We start from the raw sequence: 23,469 nt of genomic DNA on the forward strand, positions 1-23,469 counted from the left end.
TGATTTGCTGGGAATGTCAAACTACATGACTGCCCTCAACTTGCTAAGATTATGTAAATGAAATCTGCAAATTAAGATCACTCTAAAAATCATGTACTGTGACAGGACCTTCTCACACAAGAGGAAGAGAAAGTAAAATACCTAGAAAAAATGAATGCGGACACAATATGGACATGTCCGCTCCACACAGACAGCAGCTAGGATGGGATTTGAATGCTGGACCCTGAAAGTTCACAGACAGCAGTGCTTAGCAGTGTAAAGCAACTCTGTTTTCACATTAAATGTGTGAAACTCCCAACAGTGCCATACAGAATATTAAAGTACACGTATGAATCAATTGATCCTTCCTAGAATACCCATGAAGGGAACAGAAAACAACACAAAAGTCAAGAAAAAATGGTGCCAAGGCCATTGTAGGCAGCGATGAAGGTCAGCCAACATTCAAAATGTCATTGTGGTCTGTTTAATCGGTAAGATTTACACTCGTCCACATAAACTGCTTATGAAATATTATCTTCTATACACAGTATACTGTATATTTAATTTCTGCTTATAATTATTATTATTAAGTTACAAGTCTTCTTGTTGTTTTTCACTATTATGCTGAAACAGTCTGTGAGAAGCACTGAGAAAGTCTCCAGAGATTTCCTAGTGGAATGGGGTTGTTTTGTTGTGTAGGGTCCTATGGTGACCTTGTTTTCCCCTTTTATATTCTTTATTGTGTGAAGTTAACCAAAATACCGCAAATCCCAAATGCTTACCACTCTGTGGTCAGACACAGTACTTCAGTTTGGCACTTTCTCCCAGCTTCCCTTCTTTATCTCTGAACTCAGGCAATTAGATTGAAAAAACAGAGGCAGGAGAAAGAGCTACACTTTGAACTATGTATGACAGCGCCAGGGTGTTGTACCGTGTTAGCCATTATGGATGTAGTGAGAAGTCAAGCAAAACGACACCTTTTATTGGCTAACTAATTTATTGCCTGAAGAAGGGCCCTGAGTTGCCTCGAAAGCTTGCATATTGTAATCTTTTTAGTTAGCCAATAAAAGGTGTCATTTTGCTTGACTTCTCACTAAGTATTAAAGGTAATACATTTTATTATAACTAGTGCCATACAAGCAAATAGAATGTGGCTTTGTAAACCAAGACCATACAACCTGCTTATTGTTAGAGGTGTAATTTCACGTTGCGCAGCAGCTTACTGGTCAGCTCATCATCTGCTTTCTTCAGGTCATCATCTGGCCTGCTTGCATCAGGATGCATCATGGCAGAGAGAGCATGCCTTTGCAAACTTCTCTCTTTATTGTCCTTTTCTGGGCCATTCACCTATGGAATAGTTCAGGCACAGCCACCACACACCACCCCACCCCAGCCCCAGCCCCAGCCTCAACCTCAACTACTTTTGTTTCTTGTCGGCATCCATCAAACAAACAATCAGGAGAGGAAATGCAAGTAATTAAGCCCTCTTTGTCACAAATGGACAGCAATTCAGTCATAAAGACCAGTATTCCTAAAGTTTTGGAAGTATAGAAGTATAGAAACAAAACTGGTTTGTCCATTTTCCCTGCTCTTTAAACAAGTAAAATGCTAACTCTACAAATACAAACATACAAAATATTTATCAACTTATGTGAAACATGTCACTCCATCACACTGGCGAAGCTTTTAGTTAAAAATTGATTGATTTACTGTAACAAAACAGTATTATCTTAAAGTTATTAAAAAAAAAATCAAGAGTGGTCTCCCCCCGACTTTCTCGTATGCTCACATATGGGGGATGGATATTTGAGGAATAAATCGCAACACAATGATTATATTTTTAGATTATGTTCATTAAAGAACCATCAACAACAAATCAAATTTCTAACATATTGAACAATTATTATAAAAGTAAAGTTGAATAAATCGGACTCTGAAGCTGCATGAATAAAAGGTAAGGTACCACTTCCGGTTAGCGGAAATAGCCCAAAATTTGATAGAAATCTATGTTTTGTACCTGAGACTTGTATGCAAAATTTGGTTGACCTAAGTGAAAGCATACTCAAGTTATCGTGTTTACATCATAATAATAATTAATCATTCTTTGCATTTATATAGCGCTTTTCTCACTACTCAAAGCGCTCAACAATTGCAGGTTAAGGGCCTTGCTCAAGGGCCCAACAGAGCAGAGTCCCTTTTGGCATTTTACGGGATTCGAACTGGCAACCTTCCAATTGCCAGTGCAGATCCCTAGCCTCAGAGCCACACACACACATGCAGACGTAATTCCAAAAATGGTATTTTCGGACTTGGGGAGGTCTAAAACATCGAGATTCATCAAAATCCTGTGGTCAAATTTTTGGACGATTACAATACTTTCCCTACGAGAAAGTAAATCGGACTCAGGGAGGTCTAAAACATCAAGATTCATCAAAATCTCAAGGTAGAATTTTTGGACGATTACATACTTTCCCTATACTTTGTATGAGAAAGTAAAAAACAGTGCCACACTTGGGCACTTCAAAACCCCCCTCCAACACAAAACCCAAGACATGCTGAAGCACCACAGTAACCTTCCTCCCTGCAATCTACTGCACACTCTGACAGCATCTTCAGAAGACAACAACCAGAGCAGCAGGAGCTAACAGTGAATGAGAGTGCAGAGTAAGAACTCCAGCAGTCCAGAGTGCTTCGGCTGCGTTCATCCTGTCGTATTCCTGCAGGGTTCTTGATGTGGATTGTACACTAAGGGACTATTCAATACAAGGTAAGTCTGAAATAATTATTTGTGCTGTGATTGTTTTTTTGTTATTTTGTTGCCTTGAGGTGGTACTGTGCGCAGAACTGCCTTTCCACCCTGTGTTTCCCAACTAGTTTTGCTCGTAGCTAGACACACCATGGTTCATATCTTTCCAGAAAATTCAGTTTAATTTTGTATGGTATAATTTGTAATTTTCACTTTCATAATGTGGGTTATGTGGCAAACAGCTTATAAGATAGGCAAACCACATGGCACCCTGGCAGATAAGGCAGGCACTGTAAAGTACTATCCTGTCTCTTCAGTCAGAATGACTCACGTCATCTGCCAATGCTTACACAGTTTTATTATACACTTGAACATATATACATTGTTTTGGTTAATGATATCATAAAAATATTTAAATGTAAATACAAATGAAATGGTGAGATTATGAACTAAATATGGAAGATAACACAGAATATGATAAGTACAGCCAACAGACCAGTAAATTAAAAAATAAAGAAATCGAACGAAGAAAATTTCAGAGCCAAATAGAAGTGGCAGGCCTCGAGTCAACATGTCGTGACCTTAGGACAGGCTAACAGATATCAGACGAGTGCTCTTCCAGACAACCGCAGAGAGCCTTCAGAATGTAAAGAATGACTCTGACATTAAACATTATGTGGGATTTTTTTTGTTTTGTTCTTTCTCTGAAATCTGCCAACGGCTTGAAATCCTAGATAGTTTCAATGCTTCCAGCTCTTTGACTGGCAGATGCAATCAGTCTTACATTAAACTTACTGACCGTGTCTCAGTTTGCTAAACTGCACCGACTCCATAAAGGCTGTTATATCAGGCTGCCTGTCCCTATCATAAGTGCTGATCTTAACAACACTCTAAAGGGCCCTTGTAATGTACTCAGGAATGAACTAAGTGGCTTCCACGAGTCCCCTGACACTAACCTTGACAGTTGTTGCATTCTGAACAGTCCTTAGGAGGCAGACGTCTTTCTTGCCCTCCACTTGACCACTATCAGTTTGCCTTTCTACTGCACCATGCTGCTTGACGTGTTCATGTGACAGGCCTATCATGGCCATTCGGTCATACTGTACAGTAATAACAATAATAATAATACATTTTATTTACAGTATATAGCACCTTTCCCATGCTCAAGGCACTTACAGAATACAATAAAGAATGACAGGGTATACAGTATATAGCATTGTACAAACCAGATAAATAAATAAAGAAGATTACGACAATGAATTCAGAGAAAAAAAAAGCCTAACAGACAACATAATTGATGGTCGCACACACACACATACAGGTTACATGAGCATCTTGACAGAGAAGTAAACTGAGAGAAGGGTAATAAAGTCACGTAGAGCTAAAAGCCTTCCTGAACAGATGAGTTTTGAGTTGTTTTTTAAAGGAATTCATGGAGTCAGCTGATCTAATTAATTTCGGTAGGTCATTCCAGAGTCTGGGCGCTATACAGCTGAAGGCCTTGTCACCCATGGAGTGTAGATTAGTGGGGGGCACAACAAGATTGCCAGAATCAGAGGACCTTAGTGGGCGGGCAGGCACATAGTGATGGAGAAGGTCACTGATGTAGTTTGGTGCGAGGTTATTTAAGGCTTTGTAGGTTATTAGTAGGATTTTATATTCGATTCTGTAAGACACAGGGAGCCAGTGAAGATGGAGCAGGATGGGTGTGATGTGCTCGCTGCTGCTGGTTCGAGTCAGGACTCTTGCAGCTGAGTTTTGAATAAGCTGGAGCTGTGATATAAGATTAGAAGGGGCACCTACCAGTAGAGAATTACAATAATCGATGCGGGATGTGATAAAAGCATGGACGAGTTTCTCATCATTAGAGAAGGAGAGGAAGGAGCGAACATGGGATATGTTACAGAGGTGAAAGTAAGAACGTTTTTTAATGTGATTTATGTGGGCAGAATAAGAGAGGGAAGAATCAAAAATGACACCATCAGTTTTCCTTAAAAGTGAAATATAGAAGAATACTGTGCTAATGGAAACAAATTGTGCAATGAATTAATTGTTCCAATGTCTGGCACCTCGGTTGCCATTAACCGTTGTTGACGGGCGGATATTTAATGACATCAAGAAAGTGTTAGGATGCCAGGGTACCATTTAATCCCAACTCAGAAATTTTAGTAAAGAAAACAGGAGCTCGATGGTGCAAAAAGGTAGAGTAGACAAATTATTAGAGATAAGCAGTAGTCTTTATGACTCTGAAACATGAGCAGCTTGGTAGAGGAGCTCTGCTCTGCTTGCAGTTTTGGGTCCTGATTGAGATATCTCTCTCCGAGACATTTCTTCAAGTAAGAACTCCAGCAGTTCAGGCGAGTTATAAAAACTGCCCATCGTCAAACAGTAACCATTTCCGACACTGCACAGCATAATGCTTCATTTCAAAAGCTATTTTCTCCACCACACTATCATCGACAAATTGTAAATAGTCCAGATAATCATGATCAACATACAACTTTAGGCCTGGGTTACTCATAAATGGTCAACAAGGAGGGGCAGAGTTATCAGGAGTAATATGAAGCTGACACCAAACACAAAATATCACTGAAACGTGCCTGGTCGAAATCTGTGTCTGTGTCAACGTCTGATGACCAGTTCACATCATCATTACTATTGCTCGATTCAAGCAATGGTTCAGTTTTAGTTTGTTCTAAAACTGGCTTTACATTTGTCATTGTGTTTTTGGTTGAAGTGAATATTACCAATGAAGATTAATGAGTTACCACAGAGTTACCATGGAGTGGCAAGAACACAGAAATATTCATGATTTTTGCAGCATGATCTTATGTCATCCACTGAGATGGCAGCAGAATTCTGTCCCCAGAGTTAATCGGGCTTACCATTATAAAGTGGATCATTACACTTCACCCCAAGTCTAACTGCAGGCTCAACCACATTTACACACAACTCTGAGGCCCAGTCACACTTGAGGTTAACGCCAAAGAGGTTAAACGACAAGTTTTAAACTGGTTTTGGAAAGGAAGAACGCAGCCTTGTGACAGTATGCATACTTTCTTTCATTGTTATAATGTTAGATTAGAACTACTTAATAGTGGAAAGTCAAGCGAAATGACATCTTTTATTGGCTTTTATCAGACTCTGAAGCTGCATGAACAAAAGGTAACGTACCACCTCCGGTTAGCGGAAATAGCCCAAAATTTGATAGAAATCTATGTTTTGTACCTGAGACTTGTATGCAAAATTGGTTGACCTAAGTGAAAGCGTCAAGCAAAATGACACCCTTTATTGGCTAACTAAAAAGATTACAATATGCAAGCTTTTGAGGCAACTCAGGGCCCTTCTTCAGGCCAGATGTAATGATGAAGGGGCCCGAGTTGCCTCAAAAGCTTGCATATTGTAATCTTTTTAGTTAGCCAATAAAGGGTGTCATTTTGCTTGACTTCTCACTACATTCATAATGGCTAACATGGTACAACACCCTAGAAGTACCTAATAGTAAAGGGAACTGGAGAAACTTGCTCTGCTTAACACATACCAGATCATAGCGATAAAGATCTTGTTAACCATTAATAGATCTTGAGAGGGACCTCTTTTCCTCAGACCTGTGTGTGTTCCACTTAGAGATATCAGATCAGATCCAGTACAAACTAAGCCAGCATGGACAAAGATAGGTTTGAACTAGGCAGAGTTGGTAAAAGTATTCAAGAATGTAAGTAAAGTCTAATACCACTTGTCAAAGGATCGGGGGCCTGAAACAGAAGTCAGCCCTACAATATTGAATCCCAGTGGTCTATGAGGTACATCAAGGAAGCACAAGTCCAACACAGACAGCAAAGCCTGTGAGACTCATGGCATTTCGTCCATCCAGAAGCCATGCTGGATAAGACACCAATCAGCTTACTATGGCAAAATGCCACTCAGCAGTCTAGCCATGCTGAATGCCAGGTGTTACTGGTATAATTATATGAATTATATTATAATACTGTGTGAATAAAAGTGTAACCTTCTCTACTGCTTGCCTTGTTTTGTGTTAGGCTGTTAAGTGTAAATATGAGGGCTACAGTGGGGATTGAGGCCTATGTAATAAAGAGTCTGAAAGTGAGAATAGTGTCACCTTGAGGTGCTTCCATGATAAAACAGTCCTCCAGGCACATATTCCCAAAACCACCACAGAAGAGATTTTACTTTAATAGTTCAGCCAACATTCTGATAAAAACAAGCAAAGACATTCAGATAATTTATCTGTTTTTAAATCACTGTCATCAATAAGATGGCTGTATGTGGAATGAAGCCACCTAATCATGCAGCTGGCAGACGTCCCCCCACAAGTATTTAAGGAGAAGCTGAAGCCCTCACTTCATATTTGGCATTGTTTCTTTGTGAGTCCTGACTTGGAATTCTTGTATGTATGTGAGTTTTTTTTATCAGTTTTGATCTCTGCTTCATCTTAAGGCACTATTTATTGGATTGTGTGTGTGGACTTTTTGGCTTAAGCCTGTTTTGCCTTTTTTTCCTGGCTTTACTTTGTGTTATTCTTTTTTTTTCTTTAAATAAATTTTGAAACATTTACAGAACTTTGTTTGCCAGAAGCTTTTATGTTTTTCCCCCTCTCTCTTTTTAATTTTGAAATTTAAAATCCTTAGCCTCATTTTGGGCCTGTGGAAGCCAAAAGCCTGCCTTTTGAGTTTGGGGCTAGGTAGTCTGAATGTAAGGCCTTTCCAGTAAGCACAAACTAGAATTTGGGGCTGGTCTGGTCTTTTGTGTGGGGTTTTGAAAGCTTGCTCTTCTTTTTTATGCTTCAACTAGACAAAGGGCCTGTTTCGACAACGTAAGATGAAATGGGCACGAGTTTGTGTCAGCAGTGTATGAAGAACAAATGATAAGTAACGAAGAAGTTGTTTTGTAATGATTGTAGTCTGCTTTACTCATTACTGTACAGGCTTGTACTGTTAGTTGATGAATTTTCCAGGCCTATAGTATAATATTGAATGATGAATGTTCCAGTACAATATGGAATAGTAATAAGTATAAGTACCACAAACTGATATAGGTGTATTGAATGAATGCGTAATTGAATCAGAATGCGTAATTAGGCCTCGAGCTGTAGTCGAAATCGCCTTTCAGGCCTCTAGACCTTTAATCGAAGTCGCCTTTCTCTTTGAATTTTTGCGGCCGTAAATCCGCCGCCTGCCGCGATATTGGGGTTGGATGTCGGTCTCGTAAGGTTTTTCGGGCAGCTGCGCAGAAGGCGACTGCGTATTCGGCTCCAGACGTGCTCAGAAGGCGACTGCGCATTCAGCTTCGGATGGACATGAGTGAGTGAGTGAGGAGGCAGGCGAATTATGTATTAAGATGTGGCAGGAAATCTCAACAATTACATTCTCATTACTGGCCAGGAAGCAGCCTCACATGGGGTGCCACTGCAAGTCCTATTCATGCTTACACACACACTGAACCAATTAAACATTTCTAATTAAACCAATACACACATTTTTGGAATAATGGAAGAAAATCCATTCAGACATGAGAAGAACATACTAAGCCCTCGCAGACTGAGCTTCAAACTATGGATACTGAATCCACAAAGCAGCAGCACTAACTACTGTGCAACTGTGTAACTAATCATCAATAATAACTGAATAATATATAACTGTGGTGTAGAAAAAAGTTGGTAATATTTGGTATGGTAAATATTTTTAAGAACTGTATTCATAAAACTGTCATTGTATTTTTATTTTATGTTTAAGCCAGTCTATTTATCAGATAAAACTTTTGCATGCAAGGCAGGAACTGACTGGTCAGCTAGCCTAGAGCAACACAGGCGGGCCAAGATGATAGGCATTTAAGATGCCAACATATCCTGGAATGGACGGGAGAAATAAATTTATGATACCCCTTCAACCTCCAAGATGCAAGCTTGGCGGATGAGAGACAGGCTTTAAATGAAGGAGTCTGTCAAATGTGACTGGGGCAGGCCACCAAGGAAAAAAGGTGTATAAAGTCAGACAACAGAGCTGACCAGATGATGCTGTGAAGATAGATGACCAAAGAGAACCAAGTGTATCTACACATTTATACACCAAATGAAACTATACATCTAGCACTATCAGACTGTATGGTTTGCAAACCCACATTCTATTTGCTTTTCGTTTATGCCACCAGTTATAACATTTAGTAATTAAAACATACTATGAAATAAAAGTGTAACTTTCTCTCCAGCCTGTTTTAGTACTTACTCTGTGTAATTTCCTGGGGTTACAGAATGTAAGACAAAAAGGGGAAGCATTAACTATAGCAACATTTAATCATGACAGTGCGGTAAAGAGTGTGGGATTTGCAGAATTCTGTTCAGATCTTGTAGATGCCACATGGGCTGGACGGGCATCCCGGCCAGAAGAGGGGATGGTTCCTTACCCAGACAGGAGACTCCTAACAGCCAGACAGGCATCCTGGCACGGGAAGAGAACGGGATCAGACCCGGAAGAAAGGACCAAAAGGGATGGACAGACAGCCCACTGGAAAAGAAAGACGTCCCTGGGGGTTTTCTACTCCTCCACCATGCTAGATGGCAACAGTCCCAGATATCAGTGCCTAGTGAGAAGCCAGCAGGGCATGCCGGGAAACGTAATCCGGCAGAGCAGCCCTGCTGGGGTCACTGGGTGCCGCAAGAGGGCGCTGCAGGAAGTACTCCCAGGTCTTTAATAAAAGGGACCGCACTCCCTTACCCGGGTGAGTCGGAGCTGGGAGGAAGAAAGGTAACACTCAACTGAAGGAGGGCAGTGTGGTGGTAACAATATTGTGGAGAGAAGAATTGTAAAGAGACAGAAAGAGAAGGAGAGAGAAACCTGTGCTTTTGAGCTACTTTGTGGTATTGGGAGAAGGAATTGTGTTGAATTAACCATCCTTTTATTTGGATCCGGGACTTTAGTCTGTTCGTGTTGGGGTTTGGGGATGCTGAAGTCTCTGGTTTCAGCACAATCTACATTTAAAAAAAAAAAAAAGCAGGGTCACAACAAAACAATAATATTTTTTTATAAAATGATACAACTTCATCTTAGCACTGTGATTCTGACTGTCCCACAGTAACAATGTGTCATGATGACCAATAATGTCAAAGTGTCTCAATTACGAATTTTCTTTGTTTGTCTTTTTTCCATTACAAAGTTATTAGTACATGTGGAAATGGGCCAGGTGACAGATTCCACCCTTCTCAAGTGACACTGAAACTTCCTTGCCCTATGGGTTTTGCTTTTCCAAAGAAATTTGGACACCAATCAAGTTGCAGAACAATAGCGCAAATGTACAATGTGCCCACTAAGCATTCTATTTTTGTGCAAAAGGCTTCAAAAAGGGAAATTAAAACTGAAGAAGAGGTACATATGCAAGTCAGTTTGCCCTGCAGCTGACTCATTATCTGTGCTTACAAATGACCTGCTTTTTAAAAGACAGCGTGGTGAAAAATAGGAAGGGTTGAGCAATACAGATTGAGAAAACAGCAATAATGTATTATTATAACAGGGCACTTCACACCGATTATAATTATTATAACATTATCTCCAACACACAAAATCCAAATAATTGTACTGGATGGACTGTGCATACAAAGGGGCATTATGTGAACATCCACTGCAGGGCTCACTAATGCATACAAACACAAGTGCTCATTATTATTAGCAATATTATTATTAACATTTAGGACAGATTTGTGCCCGGGTCAGTTGTTATTTATTTTTTATTTTTTAATGTTGTATCTCAACCCGGGAAGGTACCTTTTCCAGGACACTGCCTCTCCCAAAATGCTAGATGGCAGCTCCCCTGAAGTGTAACAGTGCCCCGGAATCCCGCAGGGCATCCTGGGACATGAAGTGCGGTTTCTCAGCCCTGTTGGGTTCCATGGGTGTCGCCAGGAGCAGCTGTGAGAGGACCGGAGGAGCCATGCTTCATCCATAGCTCGGAATTGCTCCTAAGCCACGAGGATGGAAGCCCTGAAGTACTTCTGGGCTGAAGAAAGAGCCAGTTGTCCATCTGACCTGGAAGTGCTAGCAAGTCACGTGGGCAGAAGGACAGAAGCACTTCTGGGTCAAGGACTATTTAAAGGACGGTTGGAGACCCAGCAAGAGAGCCGGAGTTGGGAGGAGTAGGATAGAGCTTGCTGGGAGATAGTAGAAGTAGAGGGTTATAGTGATTTACTTGTGTTTATTGTTGGCTGTGGTGCTAAAGGAACACTATTTAAAGAAGAAAATATTAAATATCTTCTTAGTGCTTTTACCCTGTGTCTGCGTGTCTGTCTGTTGGGTTTAACGGGGTGACAGTGACCCCTAGCGTTCTTACAATGTAAAAAATGTTTCAGTAAACATTCAGAGAAAAATCTATATCAACAGTAATGAAAAATCTATGCTTTCATGAATATAATTAAAACACATTAATGGAAACAAAGAAACTTGACAGAACTTGCAGTGGTTTTGACTCAGAAGACTAGCATGGCTGTTAGGTGAAGCGGCCATTATAAACTGGCTCAAAGTGAGTGTGGGTGTACACTGCATTGCTCCCTGTGATGGACTGTCTGTTGTAGGCTCCTGCCTTCACTCAGCAATGCCAGGAAGGGCACCGGCTCCCCTCCAATGCTGAAACCGGGTAAGTGGTTTAAAAGACAGAAGGTTAAATCATAGATTTTGCAAAAAAATATCATATAAGGTAAAACTTATGAGCTTTTTTTATATTTTTTACTCTACACAGAATCTACCCATTTTTATTTAATTACTAATATGGAAAAACTAACATAACATAAATAGAAAAAGTGTTCCCTGACACCACTTACGGAATTTGGAATGAACTTCAAAAATAATATGAACAGCTGCAGGAGGATCTGTACCAGTCTGAGACAGTAGGCTTCACATACATGCAGTCATAAATAAATCTACTGCAGCTATTGAAATGCAACTTTTGTAGAATGGCCCCTTTTTTTAATCAAAAGTACATTTCTAAAGGAAGGTTTTTATATTCATACTAGTTGTGTAAGCCCGTGCGAGTCCTAGAAACTATTGAAATCATCACAAAAAATTTGAAATGTAGAGATGTCAGGTAATTAAAAAGAACTACTCTGGGCATCTCTTTCCTAGGAGGTTTTGTTTTGTCGACGTGCTCGTATCGTTTGTGTATTAGTGGCTAAGCGACTTTGTCTTTCTTCGGAGGTTTAATTTTGCCGACGTGCTTGCCTCGTTTGTCTATTAGCGGCAGGAGGAAAAGTAAAAGGGACACCGTTTTGTCAATGTGTTCGCCTCGCTTCTGTATTAGCAGCTAAGTGAGTGACTCTTTCTTTGGAGGTTTCATTTTGCCGACGTGCTCGCCTCGCTTGTGTATCCTCGGAGGTGGAGCCCTTACCCCAACTCCACCTCTCACTTCCGGGCCGGACAGACAGACACACACACTTCCACGTGTAGACATTTATACATAAAATACTCTGTGGGCTGTACTGTAGCTGTCAAGCATTCATGACATGTTCACTTACGAGTTTGTAACCTCTGTACTTTTTCATACTTCCTATTGTATCTTTTACCTGACCGGTTTCCTGTTTTCATTACCTGTGCTCTCTGCTTTTGAACAAACTGCACGCTTCTTCATAGTCCCCAGCCACAGCAGTTCTTCCTTCAGCCAAAGCCTGGTACAGTTTCTTTTTAACTGGTATGGTAGGACATATGGGAGGTGGTAGTGGTGGAGGAATAGGGGGAATCAGAGCATCAGCTGGTGACCACGGGTGTGGCAGCATCTTTTCAGCGCTGTTCCTGCAATGCAGAGCCATTATAGGAGACTTTCTGAAATTAAAAAAAAAGCATTACCAGCTTGTCTAATATTATGTTAATGTTGCCTCTTTGCTAAGGGGTTGTGCTTTAACACATGAGAGTGCAGGGTCAATCCTCAAAACTTTCTCACTGTACATACCTCAGCAAGATACTTAACTTGGCACTAGGCGCTTAGTAGAAATAGAAAAGGAATTCCACTACTCACTTGTCATTTAGGGTGGCATTGTGACACAGTGACATTGCTGCTGCCCTGCACTAAGGAGACCAGGGTCCACGTCCTGGGTCCTCCCTTACAATACAATACAATTTATTTCTGTATAGCCCAAATTCACACAGGAAGTGCCACAATGGGTTTTAACAGGCCCTGCCTCTTGACAGCCCCCCAGCCTTGACTCTCTAAGAAGACAAGGAAAAACTCCCAAAAAATAAAAACTCTTGTAGGGAAAAAATGTCTGCGTGGGTTTCCTCCCACTGTCCAATAACATGCAGGTTAGGAGAACTGGCGAGGTTAAATTGGTCCTAGTGTGTGTTTGGTATGCCGATGTACGTGCGTGTTCACCCTGCGATGGACTGGCGCCCTGTCCAGGGTTTGTTCCTGCCTTGTGCCCTATGCTAGCTGGGATAGGCTCCAGCAAAATTCCTCACCAAAAACCATGACTCAGGTCTGGAGTAAGTGGGTTAGAAATATATTCCTCTTGAAGGATCAATAAATGAACTGATTAGAAAAGAAGTATGATTGATAGACAGGCAATATAGGGGGGTTTAGATTGGGAACAAAACTGCAGGGAATAGAGCCCTCCAGTGCATTATCCTTGTTTTCTGCTATGTACTGTGGTAGCTAGGCTTCTTGGGGACTACCGATCCCTTTAAATACTGATGGGAACTTAGGATTGCAAGAATACCTGGAACGCTGAAGGGACCGCTCAAGGGATGTAGCATACGGACTTCTTTATAAAATTTGGGATGATGAACATAGTCATTAACTGGAGCTTAAAAATTCCCTTTTGGCTATTGAACTTGGGAGGATAGCTGGACAAAAAATAAACAGGCAGGAGGAAGAGAGGCCAGTGATCTGACTGTGAGGTACAGGGAGGTGAGCTGCGAGATGAGCTCGTGTGGTAAAGGAACAGCCACGTTCAAAGCATAAACAGGAAACTCCCTGCCTAGATAGACCCATGTGGGCTATAGGTGGTTGTTGCTTTCTCTTTGCGATGTCATTTTGTATTCTCCTTCTTTATGCTGACACCCTCCCTTGAATTTACCTTTTTATCTTAATAAATCTGTTATTTTGATTTGGCTTGGTTTGGCTTACTTGATGTTATTTCTAGGTTCAAGGATGGCTCAAGAGAACCAATACTTAGATAGACAGAAGGCTATGAAAGACACTTTATAAAAGAAAGACACTGTGTAGGATCAATATTACAAGTGCTACAAAACATGAAAGCTAGTTTTGTACTCACACATTGCCATATGCTTGTTATGCCTTTTTTGCTATCAGACTGACAGTGAAACATAACATTCTTAATGCCAATAAGTGCTGAAGGAAGGCACAGACCTATCCTAGCAGAATTTAGCACAAGGCAGAAACAAACTTTGGACAGGTTGCCAGTTCATGACAGGTCAGGTCCAATCTGGAATCAAGCATTTAACCTAGCCTGAACATCTTTTGGAATATTTGAGGAAAAATGGAAATGCCACAAACAAGGGGGGTGTACGGTATTGACAAAAAAATGATACATCAATATTTTCTGGGATTTTGTCGATAATGATAAGTAGACTATTTTGCATCCCTTTGTAAAAGTCTTATATTGGATAGATAGATAGATAGATAGATAGATAGATAGATAGATAGATAGATAGATAGATAGATAGATAGATAGATAGATAGATAGATAGATAGATAGATAGATGAAATGCACTATATAATTAGATAGATAGATAGATAGATAGATAGATAGATAGATAGATAGATAGATAGATAGATAGATAGATAGATAGATAGGTGAAATGCACTATATAATTAGACAGTGTCACACACGTGCGCATGGGAAACAGCTGAAGGGCCTAGACACTTGTAATTCTACGCCAGGCCAGGGGGCGGCGGAGTGTACTGACTATCTCTCTCAGTCCCTTGCAGACCTGTCCCGGGAAATCCCGCCTCTGGACGGCCCCAAGGATGACTTCACTTCCGAACACCAGGATACCACTCCCACTTCCTGCGATGAAGACGTAATTTCCCTTCTGGGCCTTTAAAACTGCCATCTTGACTCAGTACAGGCAGTTCTGTTTTGGACTCCGAACGATTCACTTCGTGTATTTAAAAAGAGCAATTGCAGCCAAGCATAATATACGGGTGGCTGCCCCAAACCTTTGTGATGTCTTCAACTCATTCTTGTTACAATAGATAGATAGATAGATAGATAGATAGATAGATAGATAGATAGATAGATAGATAGATAGATAGATAGATAGATAGATAGATAGATAGATAGATAGATAGATAGATAGATAGATAGATAGATAGATAGATAGATAGATAGATAGATAGATAGATAGATAGATAGATAGATAGATAGATCTTTATCGTCATTGTCACTTTTACAAAGGAACAACGAATTTGAAGGTGCAGTCGTCTCAGTGGCATAAGAGTTAAAAAGACAAGAAGAGAGAAAAATAATAACAAACCGAATAGTAATAAAAGTACTTTAAAAAATATACAAATTGCACTGGTTAAATATACAAATTGCACTGGTTAAATGTACAATTTGCACTGGTTAAATGTACAATTTGCACTGGTTGACTTAAGGTCTATATTGCACATTGGGAGAATGATACGGAGCAGTTTTATTCTGAGTTCAGAGCCATGATTGCTTTTAGATAAAAGCTGTTTTTAAGGCGGTTTCTCCTGGTTTTCATTGCTCTGTATCTGTTGCCCGATGGTAAAAGCTGGAAGAGGTAATGGCCAGGATGTGATGAATCCTGTGAAATGTCAATTGCTTTTTTGCGGCATCGGGAGGTGTAGATTTGTTCCAGACTGGGGAGGGTACAGCCAATTGTTCTCTCTGCTGTCCTGACGACCCTGTGGAGTGCTTTCCTTTCTGAGGAAGTGCAGCTGCCGTACCACACACACAGTACGTGAGCACACTCTCGATGGAACAATGATAAAAGGCAAGGAGCAGATTTTTGGGGAGATGGTTCTTTCCGAGGATTCTCAGAAAATACAGTCTCTGCTGCACCTTCTTCAGCAGCTCCTTGGTGTTGGCGCTCCATTGGCTCCAGCTCGTTCTTTTTACTAGGACATTAACTGTTTTTACTAATGATATTAATGGAAACAACACATTTAAAGGAATCCAGGTGGGAAGCATGCGCTGATAGCGCGTTACTACACCCACCACACGACATACCACCTGGACTGGGATCTGAATGCAGTGGGTGACACCTCCATTTAAATTTTTAAATGCTGCTTACTCCATGTAATCTAGTGGTGGTAGAGAAAAAAAATGAATCTCATATTTTTGTAAAGAGGTTAAATATTGAATATTTAAACTCAACATCGTCAAGAAGTGATCAATGTTGAACAGTGTCAAAAGATGTGGAGACCGTCCGTGGAAAAAAGGAACAAAATTCTCAATAATCCACATGTCCGATATCAATTTGTATGGTCAAAATGTGCTAAAATATTGTGGTATCACTTTAATTTAAGTACTGCAAAAATGCACCTATCACTCATTTACTGTTATGTAAGAAGAACTTAACAAAGGCTTTTTTTGGTCTTCATAACACTTACAGTAACAAGTAATCAGTAGGCTGGCTCTTCATGTCTGTGCAGTGTGGCATATTGACATGATGGTCAAACTATTTGTTAATATGAAGGCTTCACAGGTCTAATACTAAATATGTAATGTCATGAGAAATGTGTCTCAGTTAAGCCACCTCAGACCACTCCAAAGCGAGTGTTAGGTCACATTGCAGAGCAAACACTTTACTGATGCTTTGAAAGTGTTATCAAGACCCAAAAAAGTGTGTGTTAAAGTCTAGTTACATAAGAGTAAATAATTAATATATGCATTTTTGCAGTATCTAACCTAAAGTGTTACCAATATTAACAGTTACTGAAAATGGCTGACTTGAATGTAAACACAGAAAATGTCATTCCCATAATGCTGTGCGTGCGGATTAACGATCTACCTCTCCCCCTCATTCACTGGTGAACAAACAGGTCTTTCATTCAAGCACTCATTTATGCATAGATTCTTAGGACTTTAGATTCTTCCACCGGTTCAATACTAGACCAGTGAACTTCTAAACTTCTCTTTTTATTTCAAAACATTTCAATATATATCAATAAATCGTTTTTTAAACAGTTAGATTCAATAATAACCTCATTCATTTGGAACTCAAAACACCCACGTATCGAAGAGCGACCCTACAAAGACCTCAGGCAGAAGGTGGCATGGCTTTACCTAATTTTCAGTTTTATTACTGGGCAGCAAACATACAAGCCATAAAAACTGGACACAAATAAATGAACATACACAGGCTTGGTCCGCAATAGAAGTAAAATCCTGTAGTACTTCTTTATATTCCCTGCTCTGCTCTCCAATAAATGCAAGTTATTGCAGATATACTAATAACCCAATTGTGCTTTACTCACTCAGAATATGGAACCAAATTAGGAAGCATTTTAAGATGGAAAATCTTTTATCAGTGGCACCTCTGCAAGGGAACCACCTCTTTCAACCTTCGCAAGTATATCCAGTTTTTAATACCTGGAAAAGTTTTGGGATTAAAATGCTCAGAGATCTTTATATAGACAACATATTTACATCTTTTGAACAATTACGTTCAAAATTTAACCTCCCAGCTACACATTTCTTTTACTATCTTCAAATCAGAAATTTTGTTAAACAGAAACTGCCCGATTTCCCCCACCTTGCACCCTCCACAATGCTGGAAAAAATACTGCTCAATTCTGAGGAAACAAACACTATTTCCGCAATATATAAAATCTTATTAGAGTCCCTACCTTTCAAAGACCCAAGAGGACATTGGGAAGAAGATCTCTTAATCAATATATCAGAAAAGGAGTGGAAGGTAGCAAAGCAGAGAATTCACTCGAGTTCTATATGCGCAAAGCATAGAATTATTCAACTAAAAATTATATATCGAGCTCATCTGTCTCGCTTAAAACTGTCCAAAATGTTTCCAGGCCAGGATCCAACCTGCGAGCGCTGCAACCAAGCTCCTGCCTCACTGGGTCACATGTTCTGGGCCTGCACCAAACTAACATCATTTTGGACAAAAATTTTTAAGTGCCTCTCAGACAGCCTTAGTATCACAATCCCTCCTAACCCACTAACAGCTGTGTTCGGTGTCCTTCCAGATGGACTGGAATTGGAGAAGGACAAGCAAACGGTGATTGCATTCACTACACTCTTGGCACGCAGACTTATTTTGTTAAATTGGAAGAATCCTAATTCTCCTCTTATAAGTCAGTGGGAAACCGATGTTTTATATTATTTGAAATTGGAAAAAATCAAATTTTCAGTTAGAGGATCTGTACAAAATTTTTTCAAAACATGGCAGGATTTAATCAATATTATTTTAGAATAAGAGAAATAACTATTATTGCATTTAACTCCCTTCTCCATCTCTTATTTATATAGATATTTACTTCTCCCCTTCTTTTGTCTAATGTTGCCTTATTAAAAAGCTTAAAGAAATTTTCCTTTAGCTAAGCTCTCCTTCTCAGGGGTGGGGTCTGATTTGTTTTCAAATTTGTTGGGTTATAAATTGATCTGTTTGTATGGAATGATTACAATGAAAATTAATAAAATAAAAATATTATAAAAAAAAAAATAAAATACTAGACCAGTGATATCAATGGTCTGCTCTTTTCTGGACCTTTATATGAAAACAGAGGCACTGTTTGCTTTTTGCAATTAGAAGATAGAAAAAAGTGACTGTTCCCCTTAAATGGGCTTAAGGGTTCAGCAGCAGCAGCCCTGGACACTTAATAGGACCCAACCTTGGACAGGGCAGCAGCTCATCGCAAGGCCAACTCACTGTTGCCAAGTCAATTTAGGACTTCCAAAATCATCTTTAAGATACTGAAAACAGACACATACAATCACAAAAGGGAATGGGCAAACTCTGCACAGACTGTTAAGATATGAAGTATTAATCATTAACCATTTAGTGTCTCCTGAGCAGACCACCAAATACAAAAACTATCAGTGGGTACAGAGAGTGAAAATGCAAACTGGTTCAAATAAAAATGTGCATGTGGAACATTAAGAGATGCGTAACACGCGACATGGCCTTGGTGGTGAGGGAACGGAGCACAAAACAGCTTCAAAAAAATCTCTTCCTGGCTTGTAGAACAACAGACTGAAGACTTAGAAGGACACTTACCAAAGCAGTGCAAACCACTCACTGGGACACGGCTTCGGGAGCAGGGGAGGGGGGCGGTCTCTGAAGGAAAAATCAAAAAAATATGGTTTTATTTAGAGAACTATTACATTTAACATATATCATCTAGTGAGAAGTCAAGCAAAATGACACCTTTTATTGGCTAAGTAAAAAGATCACAATATGCAAGCTTTCGAGGCAACTCAGACCCCTTCTTCAGGCCAGATGTAATAGAGAGACTGGAATTCCCCGTGTTTATAGAGACACCAGGACTGATACAACATTGGAAAACCTTTAAGTCAGACATCTTAAATGTAAAAAATTAATAGACCTCTCCAGAATAAGATTTGTTTAGCAAGAGAGGAGAACAATGTATAGGCAAGATCTTTGGATAAGATAACTGCCCAACAAAGTCTTTGGAAGTTTCTGATGAGTTTTTCAATATATTGTGGTCTGTAGACAGATTGTCCATGTCAGTCCGAGAGATACAAACAATCCTCATATCTGACCATAAAACTCTTGTCTCTGTTTAAACCATGTTGTATTGTAACTTCCCATTCTTTTCTCTCTTGCTGTGTTCTGATGATGCCCATAAGCACTGTGAGACGCAATTTAAAGCCACAGTGAAGAAGGGGCTTGAGTTGCCTCGCAAGCTTGCATATTGTAATCTTTTCAGTTAGCCAATCAAAGGTGTCATTTTGCTTGACTTCTCATAGCATTCATAATGGCTAACACGGTACAACACCCTAGTACTGCACATATACTGCATAATCTATACACTGGAGAAAGAACGTATTCCTTGAATATTACGGTGTGACTCCGGGTATTGTGCAAAGAGCAGCAACCTGTATACAGAATCAGAATCATCTTTATTGGCCAAGTATATGTACACATACAAGGAATTGGACTCCGGTTTTACCTAGTATTGTCCCTGATGCTGTGAGATTGACTTAAGTGTTCATGAGAGTGATGGCCTGAGGAAAGAAACTGTTCACATGTCTGGTAGTTTTGGCGTACAGTGCTCTGTAGCGCCTACCAGAGGGAAGAAGTTGAAAAAGGTTGTAACCAGGGTGTGATGGGTCTGCAATGATGTTTTCTGCCCGTTTCCTGACTTGAGATCTGTATAAGTCTTGAATGGAGGGCAGATCAACACCAATGATTTTTTCTGCAATCCTGACTGTCCGTTGAAGTCTGTTCCTGTCCTGTTTTGTGGCTGAGCCAAACCAGACTGTGATAGATGAACAGAGAACAGACTGGATTACTGCAGAGTAAAATTGGATGAGCAGCTCCTGAGGCAGAACCTCCGTATTTATTTAAAGAGCTTCTGTATAAAGCCAAATTTCCCCCAAGGGACAAATAAAGATCTATCTATTATATAGTGCCTTATCTATCTATCTATCATATTATGGCACTGAATGTTAAGTGGGCAGCACGGTGGCGCAGTGGGTAGCGCTGCTGCCTCGCAGTTAGGAGACCCGGGTTCACTTCCCAGGTCCTCCCTGCGTGGAGTTTGCATGTTCTCCCCGTGTCTGCGTGAGTTTCCTCCCACAGTCCAAAGACATGCAGGTTAGGTGCATTGGCGATTCTAAATTGTCATTAGTGTGTGCTTGGTGTGTGTGTGCACGTCCTGCAGTGGGCTGGCGCCCTGCCCGGGGTTTGTTTCCTGCCTTGCGCCCTGTGTTGGCTGGGATTGGCTCCAGCATACCTCTGTGACCCTGTAGTTAGGATATAGTGGGTTGGATAATGGATGGATGAATTTCAGGTTCTAGGTTTATTACTATTGCTATATACACAGTGATTTCCAATTTCTGTTGCTGCAATGTAATCGGACTAACTAAACTGACATAACATAAAAAGTACCATCACATGCTCAGACCCACACACTCCAATTCAGAATCAAGGGAAAGCTGCCAAAAGTCCAGCACATCTGCAGCTGCAGACAATGAGGTCCGCCTGCTCACTTGTAATAAACAGATCACCGCACAGAAGTGCAGCATTGGACACGTCTTCTCCTAACACCGAAGCACTCAAAACCCCTACTGATGTGCCTTTGTCACTGGCCGCAGCAGAAATGACAACCGCTTCAGAATCTATCTTACTAAACCACAGTTAATTTATGCACGGCGGACGCACTGCGGCCTTGGCGCCCGCCCCAGAGTCCAGAGTCAAACGCAGCAGCATCCCAAAACGCGGCGGCGCCCACCCCAGAGTCAAACACAGCGGCTTCCCAGAGTCAGTAGGTGGCGCCCAGACAACACAACCTGTGAGCGCCCAAACAACACAACCTGTACAGTCATGGATGCAAACAGTGAACGAAGGCGCCCACACAAAGAAACCGCTTTAGTTCAAATAGGGTTATTGCATGAAATGGAAACTGTACCATGCCTACGACCTGTGAACTACACCTGAGGTAAAGCGTACACGCCAGGTTGTACAGCCACCCGGATGCGACCGCCCACACCACCGTATATACCCTCCATGATATTTCATCACGAGGCAGCTTCCCACCGAGGCGCATATTGCGCCATGGCGCACGCCCCAGAGTCAAACGCAGTGACTTCCCAGAGGCAGTAGGTGGCGCCCAAACAACACAACCTGTTCACTACACTTGCTCTAATCCACTGTGCCAGTAATATAGATCACATAACGGTCACAGACTCAAACCCAGCGGCTTCCCCGACTCAGTGGCTGGCACACGAACACCACAACCTGTGAACTAAACTTGCTGTGCTCCACTCTGCCAGCAGTCGGTGTCAGCAAAGGCAACAGAATCACGTCTCCACAAAACGAAACCACTTTAGTACAGATATGCGTACTGAATTAAATGACATTTCCCCAGACGCACCCACCCTCCATGACATGTCATCCATCCAAATATCGGACGGAACAGAAACTGATTGCTGTTCTTGGATTTCCGATTCGCGGGCTTACTTGTTTCTGACTAATTTGTAGAGTTGGAAGCGGTTGATGGGGTCAGCAACTTTGAAGGGAGGGCCAGGCTGACAAGTTGCATCGGCCTGGGGTGAGTCACCTATGTCATTCCATCATGTAAATAAGCAGCTGTGAAAAGAGCCACCCTGCAAAGTTGCAAACAAAATTCCATCTTATGTGGCAAAGGCAAATAGTCTTTTTAAAGACAGCGAGACACCTAAAGGAGCCATATAATGAGCACAGCTTCCATTATGGCACTAGCGCTACATTACCTTACATTCTCTCCTTCCAAAAATAATGACATTCTCACACTGCACTCCAAGAATTTCTGACTCTTTAACTTTATCAACGCTTGCACTAAGCATTTCCACTGATAGTGATATACCGCAGGAATCAATTTCTTTTTGGAATGATAGTACTAGGGTGTTGTACCGTGTTAGCCATTAAGAATGTAGAGAAAAGCCAAGCAATGATAATAACGGTTTTGGGTTCACGCCCTGGTCATATGTTCTCCCCACATGCATGTTGGGTTTCCTCTCCCAGTTCCGAGAGGTTAGGTGGACAGGCAATGCTAAAACTGACTTGTATGTAGTCAGCCTACGATGGAGTGGCGCCCCCTCTAGGGGCTATTCCTGCTTTACACCCGAGTCTTGCTGGGATTACACTCCAGTTGCCTCGTGACCCTTCTATGGATAAACAGATTTGGAAAATGGTTGGAGTGAGTGTTGTTTTAACAATTGGTTTTCCACCTTTCTCTTCTAGTAATTTTCATGTGGGAAATGTGCCTGAAAGGAAACAAAAATGTTTACTTTTTTATTATTATATGTCTCTTTATGACTCTGTTGTCATTATGATAATAATCCTCTTCTTGGGTCCCACTAATAGTGTTCTAATTTGGATCTTCAAAGCTAGTTTATTAAAGCAGGTGTGCAGTTTCGCTTCTTAAAGTATACAAGTATTACGGTGTAATAATAACATCCCGAACTAGACCTTGCTATTACAAAACGCCTAACAAGTGAAAACTTTAGTTTATATGTGTGCAATTGTGACGTCAGCATTAACCAACTTGCGTCACTACTGTTTAAAATAAACGCAGCAAGTAGCCAGACTTCTACAGAACACTTGCTCACGACTTTTACGCTCGGGTCATTCGACTGTTTCACAATTCTTATGTTTCCAACGGCTACAAAAACGTTACTTTATTAAAAAGAACTATTTTGGTAAGGTTAATATACTGTACGTGAGAATAAGGCTCTCGCTTAATAACTTTTGACAAATATTTTTACGGATACTCCGTGTGCCTAAATTACAAATGACCTACCTATAAAGAATCAAAAAGTGCACCCATTGCGGAATTCAAGTGTGGATCGCCGACTGGTGTGTCCCGATTATGCTACCGGAGTACAACCAGAGGTGTGCTGATACTGTTTTGATATATTGTAACATTCTGTTCATGGAAAATGTGTTGAAATACAACGTACTTTTAATGATACAGCAGTAAATAAATATAGTATATTTTGCAAGTGAACAGGGATTTGTTTCTAATAGTACATTTACTATAACCACGACAGTAAGCATTTTGGAACGTTGTGTCGC

General features: G+C 40.7%; 1 protein-coding gene across 1 annotated transcript in view; it reads right to left on the reverse strand.

Moving 5' to 3' along the window:
• LOC114647608 (UPF0692 protein C19orf54 homolog) overlaps positions 1–23,277 on the reverse strand; it is a 33,071-nt gene extending 9,794 nt beyond the window's left edge. Inside the window, exons 1-3 of the mRNA XM_028796217.2 lie at positions 23,195–23,277; positions 18,946–19,005; positions 12,313–12,543 (exon numbers count right to left, since the gene is read on the reverse strand). Of these exons, the coding sequence (XP_028652050.2) occupies positions 12,313–12,530 (218 nt within the window). The 5' untranslated portion in view covers positions 12,531–12,543; positions 18,946–19,005; positions 23,195–23,277. The remainder of the gene's footprint in view (positions 1–12,312; positions 12,544–18,945; positions 19,006–23,194) is intronic.
• Positions 23,278–23,469: the final 192 nt, after the last annotated feature.

The sequence above is a fragment of the Erpetoichthys calabaricus genome, chromosome 1, assembly GCF_900747795.2.
Source record: "Erpetoichthys calabaricus chromosome 1, fErpCal1.3, whole genome shotgun sequence".
Lineage (NCBI taxonomy): Eukaryota > Metazoa > Chordata > Cladistia > Polypteriformes > Polypteridae > Erpetoichthys > Erpetoichthys calabaricus.